Raw genomic sequence first — 16,178 nt, forward strand, 5'->3', positions numbered from 1 at the left:
TTAAATAGATATGAAATTATTAATTTTGTCTATTTTTGTTAACATAAATTTCACAAATCTGTTGTATCATTTTAGGCACACATTATTTTTAAAAAGTTTAATTCACACAAATTTCCAACCAATAATCTAACCTCTTTTCGTGTCTCTAATTTCTTTGTTTTCTCTTTTTGTGTATTAGTTTCCTTTTCTAAAAAAATGGTTACAAGTAGCATTTGGTACTAACTGGCTTATGATGTATCATTTTTCATGCATTTTGAAGAAAACATTTACAACTAAAAACGTTGTAGTTTATAGTTGTAAAGATTTAATGAAATTGAATGGGCTCCAATTCCTGAATATTATGGGAAGGATGGAAGGATATTATTTATAAAATATTCCAATTGGACATTTCATCAAAAATAGCTCTGCATCTATTTGTCAATTTCTAGTTTGTTAACAGTGCTAAATGCTGCTTCTTTTATGTAAATATCTAATTTAATCATTGATCATCTCATGTCTCAAAAAAAAAAAAAGATGAAAGAGGAAGCATTTATGGTAGATGAAGTCTAAAGTAAATTCTCCTGCTCCCCAATGTGAATTAACAATTATATTGAGGTCTTTAAATTCCAAGCTCAGTTTTTTCTATTCTCTGCCATGTTGTAAAATCTCCTTTTGATTTAGTTTTTCATACTTGAAGATGAGACTTGTAATCAGGTATTAATCAGTGTTAGAACAGTCCATAGAACAGTTCATACCATAATGAGATTTCTGAGCTGAAAGTAAGTAAACATGTGCATTATAAAGTCCTTAAGGGACAAAGCCCTATTTCCATAGCCCCCAAAAAGTAGCTTGAGTTTTTATTAGGACTTAAAGTTTGTTCAGATCACTTCAGGAGGTAAGAGGTGTGTTGGTTAAGAGCACCAGCTCTGAATCGTGTTTAAATCCAGGCTGGGTGACCCTGAACATGTTATGCAGTTTCTCTTTGCCTCAGTTTGTAAAATAGGGATGATAATATCAATACATACCTTGTAGGGTAGTTATAAGGATTTATGTAATATATATGTAATACATGTTATATATATATAAATATATCTAGATATAAGTATATATTGTGTGTAAATGTATAACATATATAACTATGCATATATATATACACAGTGTGTGTGTATATATATGTATATTTACATATCAGTAGATTATCTGAGCCATATAAGCCTGAATTTCAATGCCTTTTTTATAAGAATAAAAGTAAACAATATTAACTAAAAGCTAAGTCATGACTCATAAGCACATTTAATCAGAGAACAATAAGCTAGTCTCCCTGTAAGTTAAAATACCTTCTCAACATTTATTATACAACATATTTTTATAAGGCTATGTCGAATCAATTTTCTGCTACAAGCTACAGCAATAATTGGAAAAAATATAAAGAATTGCTTACGGGAAGGATAGTGTTTTGTCTTTAGATAGCAATGACTAGCAGAGTTCATTTGGGTAAGAGTAATTTTAGAAGGGAAAAAGAAAAAGTTATTTTCCAAAATCAGTGGCTCTCAGATCCTGAATTTTTGATATATGATATAAAAATAACCACATAACAAAGTGATTGATGCCTCATAGCATGTCTGCTTTCAGCTTGCAGGAGAGATATTTTCCTGTGTCTGTAGTTGAAGTATTCAGGGGTATGATGTAAATGATCGAAAGTGATCAACATTTTCTTATTTTTTTCTTCATGTCCAGATTCCTCCAAAGGGCCTCAACCATCTTCAGGTGTAAATGGGAACCCGCAGCCCCCTGGCATTGCTGGGCAGCCCCCTGCCTCTGCCATCCCTTCTCCGAGCGCCTGCAAGCCCTGGCGCAGCAAGTCCATGAATGTCAAGCACAGCGCCACCTCCACCATGCTGGCGGTAAAGCAGCCCAGCCCGGCCACCTCCCCGACCCCCCCTGCCGACAGACTGAAGCCCCCGGTCTCAGAGGGGGTCAAAACAATTTCCTCGGGACAGAAATCCATGCTTGAAAAATTCAAGCTGGTCAACGCCCGGACTGCTTTACGCCCCCCCCAGTCCTCCAGTTCAGGCCCCAGTGATGGTGGGAAGGATGACGATGCCTTTTCTGAGTCTGGTGACACGGAAGGTTTTAACAGTGGTCTGAATAGTGGTGGCTCAACCAGTAGCAGCCCCAAAGCGTCACCTAAGCTAGCCCCTCCGAAGGCTGGAAGCAAAAATCTCAGCAATAAAAAGTCTTTGCTGCAGCCAAAGGACAAAGAGGAGAAGAACAGGGACAAAAACAAAGTTTGCACTGAAAAACCAGTCAAGGATGAGAAGGATCAGGTGACAGAGACGGCTCCAAAGAAGACCTCAAAAAATGCGAGCTTGATCCCAAAGGGTAGCAAGACGACAGCGGCCAAGAAAGAGAGCTTAATCCCCTCCTCCAGTGGCATTCCGAAACCGGGCTCCAAGGTGCCCACGGCGAAGCCAACCGTTTCGCCCGGCAGTGCAGTGAGCAAGGAGTCGGAGAAGTTCAGGACTACCAAGGGGGGCCCTCCCCAGGGCTCCCCCAAGCCCAGCGCCGCCGAGAAGGCGGAGAAGGCCGGCGCCCCCGGCTGCCCGGCGCCCCCTGAGGGCAGGGACTGCAGCGCGGGGCCCCCCGCGGGTGGAGGCACTGTCCAGCTCCCGCAGCAGCAGCAGCAGCAGCAGCAGCACAGCCACCCCAACACGGCCACCGTGGCGCCGTTCATCTACAGGTAGGTGGCCCTCCGTCCTGGGCCAGGCCACACCGGCGCTTTCCTAGGCACACTGCAACACTGGCATCCTCAAGACGCACGCCTAGAATTTCACTTTTTAAGAAAACCGTTATTTAGTGTGCTCTGGCCTTGTCCTTTCTCCTCTTCCCCTCTTCTGCCCTCTTGACCCTTCTTTTTAAGAACATGAGGCCTCCAGGGACGCCTGGGTGGCTCAGTGGTTGGGCATCTGCATCGGCTCAGGGCGTGACCCCTGGGGTCCTGGGATCGAGTCTCGCATCGGGCTCCCTATGGGGAGCCTGCGTCTCTCTCTCTCTCTCTCTCTCTCTCTCTCTCCCTCTCCCTCTCCCTCTCTCTCTCTTTCTCTCTTTCTCTGTGTCTCTTAGGAATAAAGAAATAAAATCTTAAAAAAAACAAAAACTTGAGGCCTTCAGAAGTTAACTTGTTCTCAAAGGTGAAGTAAAACCCAGATGCCGTGACTCTCTCCTATGTCTATTACTATTACTCCTCCTACTACTGTTTTTATTAGTAGTCCTTTAAAATAAGTGTCAGTTTTATAGAGTTTACAGATATTTTTGTTTTCACCCTTGGGAGAAAGTGTGTCATGATGGTTAAAGGGGCGGACTCCAGAATCCGACGCATGGTCTTCAATGCCTTGGTCTGGCACTTACCAGCTGTGTGACTTTGAACAAGTTACTTAACGTCTCTTAGCCTCATTGTCTTCACCTGCCCGATAGGCAGAATAGTATCTATTTAACAGGGTGACAAGAATAACAGGGCAGTGCGTATGTTTACTATATGTTCTGGCACATTGTGTTTGTTAAATGTTGTTTATAAGGCATTTCATTCCCAGAATAAAATCTATAAACATAGGTTTCCAGGCAAAAATAATCATCTACATAATTATTGTATTTGTACTTCATTTATTAGTTTGTGCATTATACTTGTTTATTTTGTAAGGGTTAAAGTATACCAATAAATGCCATATTTTAAAATATTTCTTCTACTATACAGTTACAAAAATAGCACACTGTGCCTATTGTCTGGTTTGTTTTAATCTATTAGAAATACATCAGTTGCTGCTTTGTCTCCATTTTTATTCACTGTCTTTCTGGTGAGAGATGCTTAGGGAGGAATAATGTCTGCCCTTTTGGCAGGTTGGCAGTTCAATAGCAGGTGAGAAATTTTTCTGAATAGAAAATAGGACCTGCTATAATTAAGTAAGTGTCAATATTATATAATAGCTTAAAAGCATATTAAATTTATTAAATGTGTGGGTTTTTTTAAGGAAAGAAAATAAATATAATGATTTGTTATCCTTCAGTGAAAAATGCAAGTGCTTTTCTGGTGCTTTATATCCTCGGCAAAGCAAGTTTCTAATTATTGCATCTCAGCTCTTTTTAAAGTCTGCTTTTCTGCCTTTAGCAGCAGCAATTCATTTAAAACCTTTTTCTTTGGATCAGATGGGAGTCAGCTCTTTCTAACTCCAGAGTCCCTATGTGACAAATGAGAATTTAACATGTCAAAATCATAATCCACATTTCAAATATGGGAGAGAAAAATCATAAAGTTTTAAATATGTCCTGCTCAGCCTACTCGTGCATCTCAAATCTATTCTGTAGAGGCATCAGTCATTTCTTATCATCACAAATGAATTTCACAGAAAAGTCCAAATCTAAGCAGAAAGACTATACCTGCCAGGTTAGCAAGCATCTTCCCGGAAATAGCAACAGGCTTGTTTGTTGGTCCTAAAGTATCCAGTGGGTACAACTTCAGTGGTTTCCATTTGAAAGATAAAACACTCCCTGTTAAAAAGAGGAAGGAGCACGGCTCATAGGTTCATAGGTTCAAGTATGGACCGGCTGTATGACCTTGCCAAATGTCCAACCTCTGAGTTTCTGTTTGCCCTTTTTAAAGTGAAGATTATGAAACTGAGGTAATATAGCCAAGCAGCTAAGAGTGTGGACTGTGAGGTCCGCTGGTTCTACTAATGTTCAGAAATAATATCTTGTGTTGCTGAGAAGATGACCCTGAGAGCTGATTTGCCTGGGTGAGAATCCTGATAATGTCATTTATTAGCCATGTGACTTTGGGTAAACTATTTAAAGACTCTGCGCCTTAATTTCCTAATCTGTAAAATGGGAGTGATAATAGAAGTAGCCTCATAAGGCTCTTTTGAAGATTAAGTGAGTTAATATTTACACAGGGCTTGTGACAGTACCTGCCACATAGTGAACAGTCTCCTCCAAGTTCCAGTTTATAATCCTGTAAAGTGTGGTGGGTAAGAGTATCTACTTTATTTAGGTGTTTCAAAGATTAAATGAGGCAACTCCATGTAGGGACTTTAGCACAGAGCCAGATTCAGATGTCAGCAATGAGTTGTACTCTTATGAATAACACAAGGTGGTTGGAAATAAAACCATCCAGTAATAAAATTTCACATTTTAGTCTATAGATGAGACGATAGTTGCTGGGAGTCTTTTATAAAATCAGAATAATTTTATAAATGATCATGTGAATCTCCTCAAGGTAGGGTAGTCAGTATTTAAGCTTTTTAACCATCAGTGAAAGATATTTATATTCCAGAGTCATATTGTTTGGATTATATGACCCCTGATGTATTTTTGACTTTGCCTGCTCCAACCCTGTTCTGCAAGACGCCTGACAGACTTCCCGGGAGTTGCTAATTATTCAATAAGATAATAGTAATAATTAGCTACTTTGTAATGTTGTTGAGTACCCCATGCAAGTCTGTATGTCACAAGATTCGTATTCATTTTCTCATTTCCACTGTATCATAAACTCATGAGAAAAGAATGTTATCTCCATTTTACAGAGATGAAGAATCAGAGATTTCAAGTCAGAACAGTAATCATCTCTGAAAGTCACAGGGCTAACAGGGGTTTGCCTTTGAACCGAATTATGCCTGGACCCTTCGCATGACTTTCTTTGCTCAACATTTCTTTCTGCACGTATAGCAATTAGAAATATTGTTACTAGAAAGATTCTGACTGGAAAAATGTGAATGGTAGATTGAAAATTCTCAATCAGAATTCATTTATGATGGGAAATGCTTAATTGCTTTTAAGGAGTATAAATTTAAAATACATATACATGTGTGTATATGTATAAACATGCATATTTTTGATATTTAAAGATAATTAAATAACTTCTATAAAATGGGAGGATTGATGGCTGATATTTTCCCCTTTTCCTCAGCCTATGTCTAGGTCAGGCTGGGTTATTAATTATTCCTTCTGGGACTCTAATATATGCTTCATAGTACTCTTTCTTACAAATTGAATGTCAGAATTCTATAAATATAATGTTGAGCTCTGGAAGTTGATGGATTTCATATTAGTCCTACTTCCTATACAATGCAAAGATGTTCTATATTAAGTTTTTATAACTCATTTATCACTACAATGTGATAAAAGTAGTCTTGAACTTAGTATATCTTTATCGACTTAATGAGTGGAGATAACTGAAATCAAAGGTGAAAATTTTAAGAAAGAATTTTTAAATTTAATGTCAAAAGTTCCCAATATTTAAACCTATTTGAATGTAGTAGGCCACTTTTGTTAAGTACTAACATGACTACCACAGATAATTAAGAAATTATAGGATAACAACTTGCCATAGTTTAGGTAAAGGGAAAGCATGAAATACTTATTCATTTATGTACTCATCACTCATTCTGCAAATACTATGTAATAAGAGTTACAAAGATTTTTTCTAAAAATCCTCTGCCTTCAGGGAGCTGAGTCTATAGGAGATAATGATAAAACATAATAAAGATAAAAAAAATAATTGCTATTATAAAAGTATATGCAAGAAATAATGTAGAAGGTTTCCCTAAGTCTTACATGAGGATGGAGTCAGTGGATGCTTCCAGGAGGTAAGCAAGAGATGAGGTTTAAAGCATGAGACAGAATTTGTCAGGTGGAAGGGAGAATGTTGTGGCGTCATCCAAATTTGACATTCTATAATTTTACAATCCAAGCCTTATTGAACATGTAGTTGGCAGATTATAAAGTCCTGGGCAAGTGCTAGTAACTAATACTACAGAGACTAGATGTTGGGATGCATGATTCTTTGTGTGGGAGACTAAGGAAGAAAATTTGGAAAGAAGCCATATTTTGTTCTTCATTTTCAATCACCCTGTCCCTACACATTGTATTTTCAGCCAGTCCTATTGGCTGTCTCCCCAAAACATACCCTCAATCAGGCATTTCTCTCCATTTTCACCCTACCTGTCCTAGTCCAAGCCATGTCACCACCAACCTTACCCAGTTTCCAGTGAGTCTTCCCGCTTCCACTTTTGGCCCTTTCCAATAGTATCCTTCACACAGCAAGGACTCTAACCCTCTAAAAGCATAAATTATATATGTCATTCCAAATCATGAGAAAATCTATCAGATTTACATTACACTTAAAAAATGAAACCCAAACACCTTGCCTACGTAATCTGGCCCTCAAACCACCCTCATACCACTCTCTCTGTGGTGCACTGAACCCCTGCCTTTGTTGTGTCTCAACAAAGTAACCTACCTTGCTTAGTGATCTCTCTACCTATAATGACTCTCTTGTAGAGAAAACAGGGTACGTCTTTGCATCAGATCTCTGCTTACATACTGCCTCTTCACAGAAGGCCTCTCCAACCATCTAGTCCAAAGAAACATTTCGTGGGAATCTTGCTAGAATTATATGACATCATCCTCTTGTATTTTATTCATAGAGTTTATCATTATCTGCTATTATTTTGAAAACTAATAAGTGTGATTTCAGCCATTTCCAGCTATAATGTAAGCTCATTGAGAGCAAGTCTTGTGTTTCTTATTGAGTAGCATAATGTCCAGAACAGAACCTGCCCACAATAGACACCAAATAAAATTGTTGAATGGAACACCTCCCCCTGGATTAGACTCACCTGCTATACGATAGAAAAATTAGCAAAAACGTACAATGGAATAGGGAAAATTCTCAAATCTCTTACTTCCTAGAAATGAGGTGGCTTAATTGAAATATAAACAGCTTTAAAATATTTAAAGAATGAAGTAGCTTCTCTTCAGGACATTTATTCACTTATTTTTTTCCTTTTCTAAATGACTACCTACTAAGCATCTACAATGGGTAAGGCATCAAGGGCAGAGTGAAACAGCACATGTCCCATATGTCATTTTCCTTCCATAGTCCACAGTGTACATAGTAGGCAAGAGGGTGACTCAAAGATGGCTACAAAATGAAGCAGGAAGGGTAAAGCTCTCTAGCAGTGAACTGGATTTGATACACTGCGACTTCAAAATAAGGAAAATTGCCCCTAGCTATCGGAATCAGAGATAGTGACACTTGAGCTGGGTTCTGAAAGATAAGTGCGACTTAGGCATGCAGGAATGAGGACAGGAAAGGAATTGTAAGACTCAACAAACCCTATAAACAGGATAAACACCAGATGTGTAGGGTAGTCAGCGAGTAGAACAGATATTCTGGAAAATGAAGGTTGATTGGAGCCTAATTGTCATAGAAATTCTTGAGTCTCAGGCACTTGGACTCACGCGTGTGCAAGCATGTGTGTGTGTGTGTGTGTGTGTGTGCACATGAGCATGTGTGTGAAGAATGGTAGTGGAACAGGACTGCATAGGTCAGACCATGTCCGATGGCTAGATGAGGGAGAAACTTCCTTACTTGCAGCCATAGCTTAACAAAGGTGTCCCAATTACAGGAAGAAAGGAAGGAGAAAGGGGAGGAGCAGAGTTAAGAAAGGAAGCTCTATTTGTTCCTGTTCTATATGTTCTAGCATCAACATCTGCCCTTTATGCTGTCTTCTTCAAATTTGTTTTCTTTTCCTGGAATTCAAAAAATGTTACCTTAGCTCTCCTCTTCCCACGTGTTAGTTTTCTTACATTGCTTTTGTATTCGTCACTTTAGAGCTATATTCCTCATGACTGCAAACATATATGAAATCCCATAGTGAGGTAAAGACCCAATTAAGGAGAAAAGAAAGACCTGTGCATTTTTTCTAAATCCCAATAAATTTCAAAACAGCTGTTAACCAGATACATAAGTTGTTATTTTGAGGTCCATGTTCTTTTCTTATTTTCTGACCACTTGTAGTAAATGCCGGGAAAACGGTGCATTGGACATGAAGCAAACATCTAAAAGCAAAGGGAGCAGAATCGAGAGTGTGGGTAACACACACACACACACAGAACCCAACCCTTAGATAAGGCAAGAGATTGTTATACAGAGAAGAAAACCTATGAATTAAATATAAAAGGAGACCCTCTTTGCACACTTGATTTGTAAAATTAGGTCAATTTAGAGGCTGAATTTAGAGGCTTTCTTTCTTTCATATATCTTATACAACAGCATTATGGTTTCTCGGGAGAAAATTTTGTTGTAACCAGTTTTTGCAAGATTTCAGATTTACCCAGAAAGTGACAGGGAAAATGGACAGTTGCATATACTACGTTGTGGAAGGTAAAGAATGCAAAACATTAATTTTGAAAATGCTTAGTCACAGGGTTTTAAGTTTGGCTAATTTGTTGAACCAGTAAATTGAGTAGGAGGAGCTGTGAATCTACCAAGATTGAAATGTAGAGCAGATAACCATCATTCAAGTCAAAGCTTCTCTGAGCCCTGCAGCTACCGTTGCAGATTATGCCGCAATTTTGGTTTTATGTGAGCTGGACATAATCGGTCATCAGTACAAAGTACAGCGTAGTGAATGCTTGCCTGGGCGAGCTTGTCTTTTGCTAGGTCTGATACAGATCTCTGCATTGGGTAGCAGCTGAAACTCCCTCACACAGCAGTATTTTGAAGATGGGATCCAGACACCACTAGAAGAGGGCCTGTTGTGTGGGATAGTGCTAAGAGCTGGCATTCTCTCAGCAGAGAAGCTTTATCAAATACCTTCTGTAGTTGGCTTCCAGGCTTTACTGCCAGATTGCCCAATCAAACCACTGCTGTTTCTTCCTTCTATATTTTATTTGCTCATGGAAAAAATTTAAGCTTACAGAAAATTTGCAAGAATAGTACAAAGCACTCTCATATATACTCACTCAGAGCACCCGGAGACTTTATTCAGGTTTCACTGATCGTGCCAGAGAGGTATCCCTTTGATTGGTTGAGGATGACTATTGAATCCAGTTGTCATGTCATATCCCTCAGTTCTTCAGTCTTTCCTTGACCTTCATGACACTGATGTGTTGAAGACAGACCTTTGTCCAATGTTTCTTAATTTGGGTGAGAATGTCTGATATTTCCTCATGTTTAGGTGCATATTCTGTATTTTTTGTCTAGAACGTCACAGAAATGATGCCATGTTCTTTCCACGGCATCCTATCGGGTAGCAACAATATTGCTCCTTCCCATTTTGGTGGTGGTAAATTTGATCCCTTGATTCAGATAATGTCTGCCACGGTTTTTCATTCCCAAATTACTATGCCCCATTTGTATTTAATAAGTATTTTCATGGGAAGATATTTTGAGACTCTATAAAGAGTCGACTCCTTGATCTATTTTTACCCATAAGTTTTAGCATCCATTGAGATTTCTTGCATAAATTAATATTTTACTTTAATGGAGGTCAAATGATTTCTAATCCTGCACATTCCTTGTGCACTTATGCCTTGGCTTTCTTTGTTAAGAGATACCCTTCTCCCTTCCTCTCTCCCTCTGTCTTCAGATTGTATGGACTAATGGATTCCTGTTGTATTCAGTGGATTATATTTATGCTTATATTTTCTCAGATCTCGCTATGGGGATCCCCTTTACGCTGGCTTCTGCCCCATTATTACTTGAGAACTTCATTTCTTTTTGGCTCAACGTGTTCCAGGCTCATCTTGTACTCTCCCTACCTTGGCTGTAGCTTTTACTAAGGAACCCTGATTTCTTTTAGTGGAGAGTGGCATTTAGAAACCAAGATCTCACTGCTCCCATATTTCCTAAGTGGTAAATCCATGTAGGTACACACACTTCCTATATCATTCTTTTCCTCAGTATCTGTGAGCTATCTATGATATATACACACACACAGAGACAATCCTCAATTTATAGTGGTGTCAAAGCAAATATGCACTCAGTAGAAATCATACCTTGAAATTATTTTTGGCCCAGGTGACTGATACACAGTAGGATCCCCTCTCGGGTGATGCAGGGCAGCAGGAGGAGCCAGCTCAGTCAGCCGGCAATCACAAGAGTCCAAAACTGATGCATTTACAATTATTCAGCCTCAATACAACCATTCTGTTGGTCACTTTCAGTACAGTATTCAATAGATTACATGAGGTAATCAACACTTTATTGTAAAATAGGCCTTGTGTGAGATGGTTTTGCCCAACTGAAGTTAATGTAAGTGTTCTGAGCACATTTAAGGTAGACAAGGCTAAGCTTTGGTGTTTGGTCTGTTAAGTGTATTAAATTCATTTTCAATTTACGGTATTTTCATATTTTCAACTTATCGGAATGTAACCCTTTCATAAATTGTGGACAATGTGTATATTCCCTTTCCATACTTGTATTTCCTCTTGTCGATTGAGAAACCTGGCTCCCATGATTTTCAATATATTTTCTTATTTGCTCAACCCACCTGAGTCTAACCAATCTCCCATCCACACTGAACTACTCTCCACCTTGATGGATTTCTCTCCTTGGCCTTGGCTGTCACCTGTCCACCTTCCCAACATAAAGGAAAGAAGAAAGCAAAACCATTGGTGATTTTGGAAAGATACTTTGCCTTTGTTGGATTTATGAATCAGGAACTATTAGACTGTTAGTTAATATTGCTGTCTCTGATGAGTTCTATTTGTGTTCACATTTGTGACTATATCCATATTAAAATGAGTCCACAGAAGGATATATTTTTAAACCAATAAGCAAACACTCATATTTATGAAACTTGAAATTTGCAGGTTGATAGTATCTAGGACTTATTGTTGAGTTCCATTAAGTGGTATGTATAGTAGCTTCTTTTTTTAAGAGTAAAAATTTAAGGTTAGTAAAGAGTAAAGAAGAAAATTTCAGGTAGACCAATAGATACAGTCATATTCAAATATTGTGTGTTATTAACTTAGTGACCAAGGTATCTGTCAGCTAAAGAGACCTTAAATGCACTGAGATAGTGTCCAGGGGCGTTTGGATGGTGTTAAACAGAAGGGGAGTGGTTAAAAGTATTTAGAGGCAGCCAGGTTCAAATACAGAATAATTATCTACCAGCTTGTTACTTAAGGCAAATTATTCAACCTCTAGAAGCCTAAATTTATCTATAATACCTACATTATAGGTGTCTTGATCTGTTCAGGCCACTGTAACAAAAATACCATAGACTGGGCTGCTTAAACAGCAAATATTTCTTTCTCATGGTTCTGCAGGCCAGGAGATCTAAGATCAAAGTAGTCTATCACTTTACATGTCTACCGAGAGCCTGCTTCCTGGTTCCTAGGTGACCATCTCCTCACTCTACCCTCGCTTGGCAGGAGTGAGGGAGCTCTCCGAGGTCTCTTTTCTAACAACACGAAGCCCAGAAGCCCAGGCATCAGCGCTCTCCACTCAAGGCCTAATTAGCTCACAAAGAAAGGCTCCTTCTCCTAATGCTATCATATTGGAGGTTAGTTTTCAACATAGGAATTTGGGAGAGGAAGCAGGCATCCATTCCCTAACAACAGGATTGTTGTGACATGGAAGTGACATGCCATAGTTAAAATGCCAGGCATAGTATTTGGCACATAGTATGTGCACATCAACAGGAAATAGCTTTTATGCTAATCATTGGTGAAGTCTAGACTTTTCACCACTTTGCGCCTTAGTAAAAGTTAGTGCTGACACCGAGAGCCTGGCTTATTAGCGCTCTAAATAGATTAGTGTTTTTGCAATGCTATATTTTACAGTTTCCATGGGTTTCTGTAACATGTCAACCATGTTTTAAATGCACAGTAGTTAGTCTGCACAGAGCATGTCTTCTAAATATTTTATTTTATTTTTAACAAATATTTTATTTTTTTGAGAGAGCACGCGTGCATACAAGCAGGGGGAGTGGCAGGAGAGGGAGAAACAGCCTATTGAGCAGGGAGCCCTGAGCGAGGCTCCATCCCAGGACCCCAGGGCCATGACCTGAGCCAAAGACAGCCGCTTACCTGCCTGAGCCACCCAGGCACCCCAGTCTTCTAAATAATTTAAAGGAACATGATGACACCTATTTTTTTCTTTTTCCAATAAGTATGAGGAAAATTCAGTATCAGTTTATGTGGGAACAATGAGTGGTGCCACTTTAGTATCCACTCTGTCAAAATGTACCCTTTGATTGGAGAACACTAGGATTCTGAACTCTTGTTTCATGGGTCAACTCCAAATCCTTTTATTTTATTAGAATGAAACATACAAAAAAGATGACATATTAAGAGTCTTCAGAGATTTAACTGAACTTTTTTGATCATTTGTATAAAAGTTAAATCTTTACCAGTTAGTAGTGATTGCCCCTCTGGAGACTGGAGTTAAAATCTGATTCTTCCCTAACAAATAATGAATGGAAATCCTGGAGAAATGGATGGTTTGTAACATATGTGGAACAGAGATCTGGACTCATTTACATGTATATACAAACCAAAGCTGTCTTCTAAGTCCTTTTTATAATTATTTGACATTTTACCTTTCCATGTTCCTTTCTTTTTTTTTTTTTTTTTTTTTTTTCTTTTTCCATGTTCCTTTCTTTGATCAATCTGCTTCCCTATCATTGCTAGTGTGGGGAATACCATGGAAAATACAACAAAGAACTTGAAAACAAGGTAAATAAGATTGTCTGTTGTGACTTAAAGTGAAAAGATAAGAGGGAATTAGCCAGAAATACACACTGACACATTAAAAAAAATAAAACAAAATAAAACAAAGGCTTCTAAGACAAGACTGAACTCTCAGAAGTGTGCCCCCTTTTTATAAAAGAGTCTCAAACAAGGGGTGTGGAGATGGCTGATGGCATTGAGTATTGGGTCTCATATCCTGAGGAAGATAGCCGCAGTCAGCTCCTGAGCAATACTTTTTAAGATCTGTTTGTTCAGGGCACGTGGGTGGCTCAGTGGTTGAGGTTCTACCTTTGGCTCAGGGTATGATCCTGGGGTCCTCAGATCGAGTCCCCCATCGGGCTCCCTGCATGGAGCCTGCTTCTCCCTCTGCCTGTGTCTCTGCCTCTCTCTGTCTCTCATGAATAAATAAATAAAACCTTAAAAATAATCTGTTCAGAGCAAAGTAAAATTTCTACTCCCAATACATGTTCTGAATATGCTTTTGCTCCATGCAGATTTTTCTAGAGGGCGGAAGTGTGTGAATCTTCATAACTAACATGACCACATGCTTTCAGGCTCCTGTCCCAGCTGCTGATCATGTTCTAATAAAAACCAATTGGCGTTGGGCTTTAGACAGCCATCACGGTAAACTACTTAGTGTGACTCAGCTTCTGAGAGATCAGTGTTTGAATACTGAGTTGGCAGGACCATAGGCCAGGCCAGCCCTGGCTCACAGCCAGTTTACCAAGGCACCCTGCCTTTCTGAGGCTTCTTGGCCAGCAGCCAGTGAGCTTTTCCTGAGGTCTCTAGTCTCACGACATACTCTCCATTTAAACTTTTCAGCAAGTAACAAAAATCCTTAGAAAGCTTCAGAGGATTTTCTCCCTTCATTCAGAGACAGCAGGCTAAGGAACAGGTCAGGGAGGTACAGTGGCCAGGAAGAAAGTAGGCCAAATAGAAGAACCAACTGTAGTGGGCTTTAGCAGTGAGTAGGGAGGGGCTGTCAATAGAGATAGAGGAGAACCTGGGAGCCAGAGAAGAAAAGAAATGGGCTACACAGAGAGCCAGATGAATTCCCCACATTTTAATGTTGACCAGAACCCTACATGCCTCAAGAGAGTGCCTTTCCAGGCCTTTAGTAATAATGGTGCTTGAGTTCACAGTTATTTTACAAGGCACCTGTTTTTCTTGGCTTTCATACATGAGCAAATTGAGGTTCAGGGAGGCTAAGTAACTTAGCAGGGTCACATGAGTTAATAACTATTCAGTTACAGGGCCAAGTTTTACATCAGAACCCAGTGCATGCACCGTTATACCATGCTTCCTTCCATATACTATACTTCCTTCCATATACTATACTTCAATAATATATTTTATCATCATTACTAGTAAGATTTTTTATTTACTAATTATTTGCTGCGACCAGGGCTAGGCACCGGAATATAACAGTGAGCTTAAACATGTAAGTCTAGTTTGGGAGAGAAGCACTGATCAAATAATTACAGATTTTGCATTTCAAGAGTATGAAGTGCTGTCAAGATAGATACAGAGAGAGGGTTCCCTGGATGGCTCAGCGGTTTAGTGCCCACCTTTGACCCAGTGCATGGTCCTGGAGACCCGGGATCGAGTCCCACATCGGGCTCCCTGCATGGAGCCTGCCTCTCTCTCTGCCTCTCTCTCTGCCTATGTCTCTGCCTCTCTCTGTGTGTCTCTCATGAATAAATAAATAAAATCTTTTAAAAAATCTTTTAAATAAAATCTTTTAAAAAGATACAGAGAGCAATAGGTTCTTCTAATTTGGGACTTTACCTAAAAACTAGGGATGATTCTTGATAAGTTACTTGAACTGAGACTTGAAGGGAGAGACTCAATTGGATAAAGAGGGATGGAAAATAACGGAGTGTAAAAGCTCTGTTAAGGCAGGGAGCTATGAGAGTGGGTAGAAGACTGTTGTGACCACAGGGGAGGGAGATAAGAGCAGTCCTGTGCAAGATAACACTCGGGAAGCAGACGGAGATCAGACCACGCACAGCCTCATACCTATGAAACTCTAAAGGTTTCACCAGGATACTGCAAACAAGGAACAGGTTTATAGAAAAAAGATCACAAGTTTAATTCTGTACATGATGGGTTTGAGATAACCTTGTGACAACCAAGAGGTAATGTGGATGAAACGGTTGTGATACATATCTGGAAGTCAGAGGAAAATGCTGGGTTAGAGTTTGAAACTGGGATTCATGTGTGGCTCGGTAGTGACTAATACAATGAATATGTTTCAGATGATCTAAAGAGACTACAGTGAAAACTGGACAAAGTTTAGCATATTGCTTTGAGGAACTCACAGTTTTTGGCCTCTGTATCCCTTCTTTTGACTACCCAGAACTACAATATTTAATGATTGTGTAAAAGAAAACAAAAGAGGAGAAAGGTAGCATCCAGAGAGAATGAGGAACAACCTTGGAAAATTTTTGTCATAGAAGCCAGGGTAGGACAATTTCATGAAAAGAATAAATCGTCTGTTCTTAATGCTGCCAAGATATCAAGGAAGGTGAAGGCTACAATGTTTTGTTGATTTTAGCAACGTTGAGGTCTTTACTGGCCTTTATGATATGCCCTGTCACTAGAATGGTATATCCTTTTTCTTAGTTTTGCTGTGCTTTTAAATTCAGTCTTAAGTTAGAATAAAA

General features: G+C 39.2%; 1 protein-coding gene across 5 annotated transcripts in view; it reads left to right on the top strand.

Moving 5' to 3' along the window:
• Positions 1 to 16,178, top strand: part of NAV3 (neuron navigator 3) — a 595,667-nt gene that overhangs the window by 407,176 nt on the left and 172,313 nt on the right. For all 5 annotated transcript variants that reach the window (XM_072724439.1, XM_072724437.1, XM_025992156.2 and 2 more), the window contains exon 8: positions 1,717 to 2,719. In XM_072724439.1, the coding sequence (XP_072580540.1) occupies positions 1,717 to 2,719 (1,003 nt within the window). The remainder of the gene's footprint in view (positions 1 to 1,716; positions 2,720 to 16,178) is intronic.

The sequence above is a fragment of the Vulpes vulpes genome, chromosome 10 (assembly GCF_048418805.1).
Source record: "Vulpes vulpes isolate BD-2025 chromosome 10, VulVul3, whole genome shotgun sequence".
Classification (NCBI taxonomy): Eukaryota; Metazoa; Chordata; class Mammalia; order Carnivora; family Canidae; genus Vulpes; species Vulpes vulpes.